General features: G+C 43.5%; 1 protein-coding gene across 1 annotated transcript in view; it reads right to left on the bottom strand.

Moving 5' to 3' along the window:
* Positions 1-970, bottom strand: part of LOC113745784 (uncharacterized) — a 3,258-nt gene extending 2,288 nt beyond the window's left edge. Inside the window, exon 1 of the mRNA XM_027278758.1 lies at positions 325-970. Coding sequence (XP_027134559.1) covers positions 325-819 — 495 coding nt within the window. The 5' untranslated portion in view covers positions 820-970. The remainder of the gene's footprint in view (positions 1-324) is intronic.
* Between the last annotated feature and the right edge of the window lie 11,161 nt (positions 971-12,131).

Below are 12,131 nucleotides of genomic sequence, written 5' to 3' on the forward strand. Positions count from 1 at the left end.
TAAACAAAGATTATAATCAAATGTCCATACGTGTGCCCCTCCAACCAGAAGGTTAGGAGTTGCTAAAGGTCCATTTCTTCCATCATTTTTGTCCTTGCTCTTTCGATGTAACGCTTGCACATGCACACGCTGACTGCTCTCACCAAAAGCACGAGACCATGTGATGACCACACTAATGACGTGTCAAGTGAGATAATTTCAACTTTTTTTATATGCACCAAATAAATCTTAGGGGAGCAGAGATCAAAACAATACATTGGCCATTAGCTGTCTACTTCAGCTCTGAATGTTTTGAATGTAAGTTCATAGTGATTTATCACATACCTCAGAACGTAGTCTATCAGCACTGGTCTGAAGTGTGGTGGCATCTCCTTCTGCAGCCTTTTCCAGGGTTCCATCAGGAATGAGAGATGACTTCAAGACATTGCTCAGCAGGCCCGATTCACTTTTGTGAACATTTCCTTGTATGAGACCTTCCTTTTTCTTCGATTTTATCTTCTCAGTTGTTAGCCTTAGCAGCTGGCTTTCTGTTGCCTTTTCTTGAGTCCTGTCAGGGATGGAGGAAGGGTCTAAGGCCTCATCACTTTTGACATGGCCTTTCCTCTTCTTTTTAACCCTCTTCTGTTTAGGTACTGACATTTTGTCTGGAGCAGTGTAGTATTTGGACTGCCCAACTTTCTCTTCTGGCTGATCCTTTTTGGCCCATGTCTCCTCTGACAACTTTATATCCATGAATGTTTGAGGCTTTGTAATGAGATGATCTGGCAAGTTGTGTTTCATTATATGCTCAATATATCTATCCTGTAGGGATCTGTACATGGTTCGGATGAAGGTCCCAGGTCGCAATTGTTTTTTTTTCCTTAAGATGTGATGTTTTACTATTCCAAACCATTGTTCGACATGACAATTTGTCTCCCTTGTTTTTTCAGTCCTGTCTTCCAGCAACTCTTCATCTTCCTCTTTCTGATCACTACACTCATCATTGCAGTCCTTGTGTTGGTCTGTCTCCTGGACAGTGTTATCAGTCCACTCTTTATTTACTTCTTCTTGTTCCCTCAGGTTTTTCTTGTTTATGTCAACAGCAGGTTGTGTCACATCTCCCAGCATGATTCCACTCCACAATGGGAATATGGGCATGTAATTATCCAGTACGACTTTAACAATGCCAGGACAGTAATAGAGGTTGTCATCTGATGGCTCTTCTGAGGACTGTTCTGCATCAATCTTCTTTGCATCATCACATGCATGTTGAAAAACAGCAGAAAGTGGAGAGCTGCCTGCAATTGTCTGAGATTGACAAAATGCATCCTCATGGTTCTCAGTTACTTCAGAGTCTGATGACACTGTATGTTCACACTTTGAGTGTTGAATCACTCTTTGTAAATTCTCCTCCACAACTTCACTGCAATTCTTGCTGAGCAATATGATGCAGACACCGGAAGATGTTCACACCTTCTTGCAGGGTTCGACTGTTCTGCAGTCTGGCGAACACAAAGGTCAGAAATTCTTTGTCAGTCAAATTCTTGCCTATGATCTGAGACACTGCTTTTAAGATATGGGCTGAGCAGAGGTGTATAATTGTGAAGGACTTCCACTCCTGCCTGCCGTGGCAGACAGTAAAGCTTCTGTCCAGATACTGTATGCTATGATAGACTCTCTATTGAATGCTGTGAGCACTGCCTGTATAAGTGCCCAACTGAAGTCTGTCTCAACATAGCCCACATTCCTCCTTGTAAATTTGCACAGCGTGTGAAGGAATCTCATCAGCCAATGGGAGATTGTAGGCACTGTCTAGTCGTTTGACACCATCTCTGCCACTGGTAGTGGTGGTGTTCCTCTGCCCTGTCCAGCCAACACAAGGGCATAGTAAAGATTCCTTTTTTTTTTGTTCAGGGATCTTGGACACAATGCTTCCAGTTGCATCCAGATAAAGATGAACTTTTTTCTTTTGTCGAAGATGTGCCAACAAAATGCCAATTTCCGTGTATATATGTACACAGAAAGGGTCCAATTGAAAACTCTGGATGTAACCGGGCAGGTGGATGAAACATGTGTCACATTCTTTAATGATCTGCTGGGCCATGTGAACCTCTATTATTACATTTTGATGGAGATGTGCTGCCTTCCTGACCTCATATCCAAATCCAAGAGAATATCTCTGTTTAGGGCATGGGTTAGATTTCCAGGAGCAATGGCTTCTTTTGGTGTTGATCCTAATAAGTCATAATATGTTTGACTTACTCCTTGGGATATCTTTTTTGCAATTTTCCCCCTTCTTATGTTGGATGCTGGCCTCATCGTTGTATGCCTTCTAAGATGATGAGCTTGTCCATGTCTACACACTTTCAGTGAAATTTTTTTCTGACCTCTTTGGGGCTTTTTCGGCTAACCAAAATGTGTAATAGGCCTTACACGTTGGAAAAGTACAGACAGCTTTTAGGTGCATATATGGGCAGTTCCTTTTCCTGCTGTCAGCTGACTTCACATTTTGATATTTGAAGGCCAGCCCACAGCAAGGACTCTTCTTGCTGAATTCATTATAAATTTTGTGAGTCCAAGACGGCTTTAATTTCTTGGTTCCTTTAACTGGCCTGATTGATTCCCATGTTTTTTTTTATCAATTGATATTTTAAAAGGTTCTTGGAAGGGTGCCTAATTTCCTTCTTTTATTTTTTTTTCTTGATTCCTTGCCTGTTGGTTTGCCTGTCTGTTTGTCTGTTGTGTTTTCAGCTGTATCATCTTCTACTGCATACTCTGCAATCAAAATTGGCTCATCATTGTTTGCATCCATACTGGGATGATGGCTTTTTGATGCTAAGAAGGGCTTTTTGCCTTCATCCTCTTCAGCTATAGTGAGCTCTTCAACTATGATGGCCTCGTGGTCCCTAAGTGGCTCTAGCTCTGCTTCACCTTGTATTTCTTCACCTTTTTGTGTCGCTACAGGCTCATGGCCTTGAGACTTAAATCTTGCGACTTTTCCCCTAAGGTTTCTCCTATTCTCAGACCATACTACCCACAACCAATGTCGTCTGGGCTTGGTATCATTGGCAAAAGTGTCTGGCAAATTTCAGACCACACAGGTGAGGTGTGGCAGACTTGACGGGCAAATTCTCCTGTGCAAATGCTCTCACAACAGTCTACTCCTCCAGCTTCCTCCCATATGTCTATCTTTTGCTTTCGTCTTTTCATTTTCTAAAAAGGAATAGACAGTGTAAACAATTCATCATATTATACAACATTCCTGAAATTTCTCTTCCAGATTGAGTTCACAGAATAGCTAGTAGGGATGGGTCTGTTCAATACTATCCCTATGGGAGCAATATCAGCCAAAATGATAGTCACTGATGTGAACTTTTGATGTGAACTTTTTTTGCATCTGCCACAGACTTTGGCATCAGACACTGGCAGCTGCCACAGCAGGCCCGGAAGTGCTACTACTAGGTGCAGATGCCACCAACTGAGCCAGCTCCTGCTGGGCGGCAGGCAACAACAAGCAAGATGGATTATCGTACAGCTTTGTTCATCTCGTACGTAATGTACACGTTACTTATTGTGCAGATAACAAGCAGGAGCCTCAAAAGCAAATTCCCTAAGTGTCCGTGCACTTAGGGAATTTGCAGCGTTGCCGCACACTGTCGATTTGTGGCCAGTGACCCACAGCATCAGTACGGACATCTTGTGTGGGAATAGCCTTAGTTGGTCCTCTGCGCTGCTTCTTCTGGAACTCTTGCTGCACATCAGACGAGGGCCGCCCCCTCTTTTTGGCCGACAGATCTTTGCCTTGCATGCAGAGGGCCTGTGCAATGGAGGGCTGAAAGCCAGCAAGCCCCTCTACTTCTTCCGTGGAACATTGATGTTATCACAATCACGCCGATAGAGCAACCAGCCGTTGACAACCACCATGTCCACGAAGTGAAAGAAGAATCGGTGGTAGTACTTCTTAGACCTGATCATCATCACAACCCATGAACTTGTTATAGAGGGTGATGATGCTAGGACATTCCACAGACACTTTCCTCCTTTGCTTTCTGTCCCACCTCTCTGTGAAGGAAACAGGCTGGGCACTTGCAAGTGTGCTGGCAACAATCACCCCTCTGTTGTCAAACCATTTGACAGCCCTAATCTCCACACTGTCAACAACAGCCTGTTGCTCCTCAAATGTCCCTCTTCCCTTCTTTTTTAGCTTTTTTAGTCTTCGCTGAAACTGCAGTCGTTTAGGCGATTTTGCCGCACAGTGCCACGGGCTGGTATCCCCCTGTTTGCAAGGGCAACAAACAAATCGAGCGAGGAAAACCAGTTATCAAAGTACAGCAGGTGGTTTACAGAGCCTTCAATAACTTGTGCAAGTTTTAGCACGACGTTCCCACTTGCCCCGATGTCTTGTGAACCTGGTGGAGGATCAGATTTCCCTGCATAAACATCAAATGAGTGCACCAGGCCTCTTGTGTCACACAAAACAAAGATTTTGTATCCCCATTTGTATGGCTTTTTGGGGATGTACTGTTTTAAAACAGATCTGCCTTTGAATGGCACCATTTGTTCATCAATAGACAGCATCTGATCTTGAGGCAGAGCTTGGAATTTGGGGAGCAGAGAATCAATCAGTGGCCTAATTTTGAACAGCCTGTCACTGTTGTTGGTTGCCGTGTTGTCACTGAAATGAATGAAATGTTTAATTTCTTCCCACCTGTCGTGGGGCATCACATCAGCCACCTGCTGTACACGACATGCATTAGACCAGTAGATCCTAGAGCGAGGTAAGCGGATAACACTCATGTACAAAACAGTTCCAATGAACTGCTCCAATTCCTCCTGATCTAATTCAGGGCATGGTTTGGATTTTCTTGTGTGCTGTACAGATTGCTCTGATTGACAATAAGAGCCAAAAGTTCAGTGTCAAAAAACTGTCTGAAATAATCAATAGGCAGTCTGATTGAGTCACTGTCTGGGAGGGCACCTTGCCACACTGGCACATTTTTTGCAGAGCTCTGAGTCTGTTTCACCATCTTCCACGTCACTTTTTCTTTGCTTGGGCACACATTTCTCATCACTGCTACTCCTGTCACTCTCACTGCTACTCTCTTCATCACCTGGCTTGGGAACATATTCCTCATCACTGCCTGCACTATCACTGAGACAGCTATCTTCACTGTCCTCTGGGGGAGGTCTAACATGAGGTCGCGCGCTTACGCACTTGCCGTAAAACATGGAAGCCTTCATTCGGATCTGCATAAAAATAAATAGCAGTTGTATTCATATCCCAGTATGGTGTCTGTATAAAGACTATTGAAAATAACTAAACAAAATACAAAGGATTACCTAGATAAGCCGTCCAAAAGCATTTTTCTATATAGCGCTGGTTAGCTGCTTAGCATTACCTTATGGCCTACTGTCGCTAATATGCTACAAAGCTATTTAGTATCATAACTTCAAAAATACTTATCACACATATTTCACCTCATTACATCGAGGGTATAAGCACTTAATAAGCAGGTGAGTATTTTTATCTTAGCACAACTTACCCTCTATACGTCTCAGGATCAAACTTTACCGCAGGGGTCGGCAAATAAGTTTGGACCCGGGAATTTTCTGACAATTCCATCGCGGGCCATGACCATGCTTTGCATGGGGGGGGGGTTCTATTTTTCAGTGTAATTTTGCATGCTTTTTTTTACAGCGTACTGTAACAGTATGAACGCGCATTGTGTTCTGCGTCCTGATTGGCTGAGTGAGAACCGCACGTGTGTTCTGCGTCCTGGTTAATTAAGGGAGTACTGTACAAAATGCGTGTAAAAAGGTGTATAAAAGTGTGTGGTTAGGGGTTTAACGACCTTAAAACATGTAGAATAATTGTAAAACTTACTTCGCGGATTTCGTTTATTGCGGAAACGAGGGACCACTGTATATTAAAAATAAACGTTATTTAACTTTAGAAATGCATTTAATTTAATTTAAAAGATTAATTTGCTTCTATGTGCTGTTATTACGCCGACTGCGTCTATCATGAAACAGGCAACCTGCCGTAACTAATGTATACAGCAGCGCAGATCTGCCGCTGATGTGCATTCACATTCATATTTGATATTTGAGCCGACCTTGTTTGTTTTTTTTCATTTAATGAAACACATTTGTTCACGTTGTTCGTTACAAGAGGGACACAGGACACTTTTATTTTCCACAGGTTACAGCGCACGCACGTGCCAATTAGTGTTCCGACCTGTGCGACAAGTAAAGAGGCTGCGAGGATGTTCTGGCTGCTGTCACGTTACTTATCAGCTACTTTTCAATAAATGTTTTGAAATCTGTGGAATTGTTGTATTTTGACAGGAAACATGAGGTTTAAAATATATATTTAAAAATATATATATATTTTAAAATAGATCAACGTCATCTAGCGGGCCAGATATAATTGATGGCGGGCCAGTTTTGGCCCACGGGCCGCTAATTGCCGACCCCTGCTTTACCGCATCATATGGATCACTTCGCAACCGGAAAAATTTTCGCGCGTAAACATTAAATAAGTCCGTCATTTTGTGATCCCACTGGAAACAAATGCTTGTCAAAGGTTCCTAGGTCCATAACAAATATGCACTAACCGGCATTGGGAGAATGCAGACCCTATCTCGGCTGGTTGACTGAGTCAAGCGGTTTGTTGCATATTTGTGACAGCAGGCGTTAAGGGGTAAAAAAAAAAAAAAAAAAAAAAAACACGATTGGTGTACAGTGGTCCCTCGTTTATCGCGGGGGATACGTTCTAAAAATAACCCGCAATAAACGAAATCCGTGAAGTAAGTTTAACAATTATTATACATGTTTTAAGGGTTAGGACATTTTAGCACATGTAATCTGTAGGGGACTACATTTTAAAAGTAACCCTCCCAACACTATGGAGATTCATGCTGTACGTTGTGCGATAATGAGCACATGTCTAATCAATTTGCCTGGCATCTATTGATTTCTTTTAAGCACCGTGGTGCTGGACAGCTCCAAAGAAGCCAGTTAAGAACGCGCATGGGAAACATTCTTAACCCGTGTGCTCCCCTCGGTACATTTTGTGTACTTTTCAGTTGAAAAAAACTCTAGAATTTTGCCTGTGTTAATGGTAGTGAGACAAAACTTTTTTTATCCAATTTTAAAATTCCAACCATGGCTTTAATCACAGAAAAGAAAGTTCCTCTGGATTCCCTCAGGACATTTTTTGTACCATTGACTTCCATTATAACATACACTTTTGATCCTACTCTAATTTTAGCATAAAACAATGTTTTACATATGACAACCTTTTCAATCAAAGCTTTTGACTCGGAAAAAAAAAAATAGTTTTCAGTGCAGCATGTTTACTCAGGTGCTGTTGCTGCAAACCTATATAAAATAATGCATGTAGCTTGCTTGGCTGCTTATTTCCTCAGCAAAAATGAAGAGACGCATGTCACTGGAAGAGGCTCTAAGCACTGTCCTGCAGTCCTGAGGGTGAGGAGGATACGTCCAGCATTACAGATTCAGGGAAAGAGTACTCATCAGGGGAGGCTTTGCCTGCATTTGAAGATGGGTCGAGATCAAGGGACGACGACGACGACGACGAGAAGTCAAAAAATGGCAAGCTGATCTGGGCTCTAACCCATAAAGACACTCTGAGGTACTTTCCACCCCAAATTCTGTCCTCAGGGCCCACACATTATGCTATGGCAAGGATTACCAGCCCAAAAACTTAATTTGAGCTGTGATTCAGCTCATCCTAAAGAATACAAATCTGGAGGGGAGACGTACAACAGAAGATTGGATGGAGCTGTGGGCTTTCATCAGCTTGCTGATCCTGGCTGGGCTGTACAGGTCCCGGAATGAGGCGACACAGAGCCTCTGGGCTGAGCACACAGGAAGAGCAATTTTTCGTGCCACAATGTCCAGAAAGAGGTTCATGCAGATAAGCACAGCCCTCAGGTTTGATGACCGCCTGTCAAGACCAGCACGTCAAAGGAGGGACAAGCTGGCTGCCATCAGAGAACTGTGGGATGTATGGAGCACCCGCCTCCCTCTCCTCTTCACTCCAGGAAGGGATGTATGTGTTGACGAACAGCTGGTCCCTTTTAAGGGCCGCTGTTCATTCAAACAGTACATTCCCAGCAAACCGGCAAAATATGGTCTCAAAGTCTGGGTGCTGTGCGATGTGGAGACCTCATATGCTTGGAAAATGCAGGTGTACATTGGGAGGTCTTCAGGAGCAACAAGAGAGGTGAACCAGGGGATGCGGGTCGCCTTTGAGATGACAGAGGGACTTGAGGGTCACACTGTGCCTGTGGACAACTTTTTTTACTTGACTTTACTTTTTACACAAGTGGAAGATGACCCTGGTGGGCACCCTGAGGAAAAATAAACCGGAGCTCCCCCCACAGCTTCTTCAGACCAGGCTGAGACCAGTGCTGTCCTCAGTGTTTGCGTTCAGTCGCACCCAGACAGCTGTATCATACATTCCAAAGAAGGGTAAGAATGTGGTGCTGTTTAGCACAAAACACAGAGATCCAGCAGTGGAGGAGGGGCCAAAGAGGAAACCAAAGATCATAGTGGACTACAATCACTGCAAAGGTGCAGTCGACAACCTGGATAAGGTATGTGCTATTACACATAAATTATTTACAATTTATTTTGTTGTTACTCAATACATATCATTTTCTGACATAGCCATACAGATGTAGCAACTCAAAAGTTTGATGACGTAGTCAGTGAGGCCCCGACTGGAAACGCCCCTAAGCAGTCTGGGTGAAAACCAGCTGCAATGCCTCAATTGTCCACGGGGAGGAGCAGTGATGTTCCGCTCTCACCGCAGACTGTATAAAGACACATCTGAACAGATACGCTGGGGTGAGTGGGTGAGCCGATCAGCTGAGACAGAGTACAATCATGGATGTGGTTAGTGGTGCAAAGTGCTCGTAACGTCCGTTTTTTAACTATATTTTTTTGGCCTTTATGGATATGACAGCTGAAGAGAGACAGGAAGGAGGGGGCAGAAAGACGGGGAATGCAGTAAAGGGCCGTCTGATGCGGGATTCGAACCGGGGCCGACTGCAGCGAGGACTGTAGCCTCTACACGAGACGCCTGCACAACCCACGACACTACCGACCACCCCGTAACTGTTTTTTAATAAATTTCATTCCATGAAAGACTTTATTCGTAAGGACGCTAAGCCAGGCACAAAACAGGATCTTCTCGAGGACATACAGACGTTTTGGCAAACGAGAGTCACCGTGGACTTTTGCAACAGACTTATCTCTGGACTTTCAAAAGCTGTGCGGTGTATTATTATAATGGAGGGGGGCATAGTGGAAAATAAACAGTGGTGTCCATGTAGAATAAAAACATAACATATGCAACCTATAATGTGCAGGTGGATCACAGACTTCCTGTCGGACAGGAAGCAGCGTGTCAAGATGGGAACGCAAGTCTCTGACTCCCGGTCTATCAGCACCGGATCTCCTCAAGGCTGTGTCCTTTCCCCTCTGCTCTTCTCCCTGTACACCAACAGCTGCACCTCCAGTCACCCATCTGTCAAGTTCCTGAAGTTTGCAGACGACACCACCCTTATTGGGCTCATCTCTGGTGGGGATGAGTCTGACTACAGGTGGGAAGTGGACAACCTGGTGACCTGGTGTGGCCAGAACAACCTGGAGCTAAACGCTCTAAGACAGTGGAGATGGTTGACTTCAGGAAGGATCCAGCCCTACCCCCCCTGCCAAAGACAATGATGGAGCAATTCTACACTGCCATCATTGAGTCCATCCTCACCTCCTCCATCACCGTCTGGTTTGCTGCGGCCACTGCCAAGGACAAGTGCAGACTGCAGCATATCATCTGAGCTGCTGAGAAGGTGATAGGCTGCAACCTGCCGTCCCTCGAGGATCTGCACACCTCGAGGTTCGTAAGGCGAGTGAGGAAGATTGTGGCCGACACCTCCCACCCTGGACACTCTCTGCTCCAGCTGCTCCCCTCTGGCAGAAGGCTGCGTTCCATCAGGACCAAAAACTCGCGCCACGGGAAAAGCTTCTACCCCTCTGCAATTGTCCTCTTCAACAGGGCCAAGGACTCAGAATGACACTGTCACCCCCTTTATGACACTGATCTGCACTTCTGTACTGTACATATCCATTCCCCTCCATATTTTATATTTTATACCCCTTATTTTATTTTTATTTCTATGCTAGTTTCTTTTCTATATATATGTTCTGTGTATGCTCAACCCTGCCACAGTAAATTCTGTGTTTGTGTAAACTTGCATAGCGAATAAAATTAATTCTGATTCTGATATATACTGCAAACTTTATTAAAACCAAACATACTTGACTTATTTCATACTTGATTCACCCGTAATTCTTTTCTTTTATGCTTTACGCCATTTAGCCTATAGAATGGACGAAAATGACGAAAACAGCTGATTGTGCCAATGCCAGCCGGCATTAGCACGATCAGCTGTTCCTCGGAGTAAACTAAAGCAGCTGTCCAGGTGGAAGCGGCATTTAAAAAAAACAGAAAAAACACGAGAAACTCAAAAACTCTCTAAAACAACAATGCTAGAGAGATCAGGACTCCAGAGTTACAGTGAAGAAAACAAAAACGAACAAAAGAGAGAAAAAAGTAAAAAAAAAGCGACCTGAAAGGCTGGAACAGCTTTGAGAATAGATTACAGCGATTTTTTTTTTTTTATTGCCCGATAAGAGTTTTTACGTTAACGCAGCTGATAACGGCCCACCACTAGTAAAGACAGAACAGCCTAGATGTTGTTGAGTTGGTAAATGGTGACATGTTAGATATAAACACCTTAAATTTAATTTCAATTCATGAACATGCTAAAATCATACGGTTACTGTATAGTATGCAGTAGTCAAACCAGCTGCATTTTCCGCTCTGTGATCTGTGACACTGGGAGACCAAAAAGCCCGTTATTGTAAATGCAAACAAAAGATTGAGCAATGAGAAGGCTAATGTACAGTGGCCCTGAAGTGCAAAACACAATTCAAATAGCAATTCAAAAAGACAATAGCAATTCAAAAACACAATAGCAAATTCAAAAACACAATAGCATATTGAATAACACAATAGCAAATCGAATAACACAACAACAAATTCAAAACGGAAAGAGTAGGTACCCTTGGGTGACATGAATCGTCGCTGATTGGACTGGTGGTCTGTCCTTTGAACCGGAAGGACAACACCGCCAGACAAACAAAAACGAACGAACCAAAGGAACAGGCCGCGATGTATTGCCAAAACTGTGGAAAAGAGTTCAGGGAAAAAAACTAACTTCTGCAGTGATTGTGGGAAAAGGCTACAAGTGTCACACTTGAGGTCAAGGCTGTCAAGCTGGGTTTTTGTAATGTCTTGTCATTTCCTGTTTTATTTTGATAGTTAACTCTCCTCTCGTTTCAGGTCACTTGCCCTTCCTCATGTGTCACCGGTCTGATTGTCTTCCCCGCCCTGATTGTTTCCACCTGTTCCCCATTACCCTGTGTATATATTGTCTGCGTCTCCCTTTGTCCTGTGCCGAAGTGTTTCGTCTGTCTCAGCGTGCACCAAAGCCTCGTTCCTGAACCAAAGCCATAGCCTTGCTTTTGAGATCTTCTTGTTTTTCCTCGAAAGAGTGATTTTTTTGTTGTAATTTCGTAGCCTTAGTATTAGCTTCATAGTTCCAGAGATCTTCTGTTTCTTTCCTCGTTAGAGTGATTTTCTGTTGTATTTTCTTAGCCTAGCCCTTTTTGTTTCTGAGAGATTAGCTTAGTGTTTTGTCAGAGCGTCCTTATTTTATGCCCCTTTGTTGTTTTCCTCGTTGAGAGTGATTTTGATTTTGTTTATTTTTTGATTTACCTAGATCAGTGTTTTTCCTCTTCGGAGTGATTTTTTGTTTCTCCTTATTCAGGCCTACTTTTATAGCCTCATTCTTTCGAGGGTTATTGAAGACCCAAATAAAAGCTTCTTTCCGCCTAAAACTCTGCATCTGAGTCCTCATTCGAGTCCCGGCCTGACAACAAGAAGACGCGGGACCTTCAAGTAAGTTAACGGATGTAATATTTATGTTTGGATGGTGTAACTTTAGCTACCTAGCTAACTAACTTACGTCAGTTTACAGACTTACTCGGCAATTCCT

Source organism: Larimichthys crocea, chromosome V (assembly GCF_000972845.2).
Source record: "Larimichthys crocea isolate SSNF chromosome V, L_crocea_2.0, whole genome shotgun sequence".
NCBI classification, from domain to species: Eukaryota; Metazoa; Chordata; class Actinopteri; family Sciaenidae; genus Larimichthys; species Larimichthys crocea.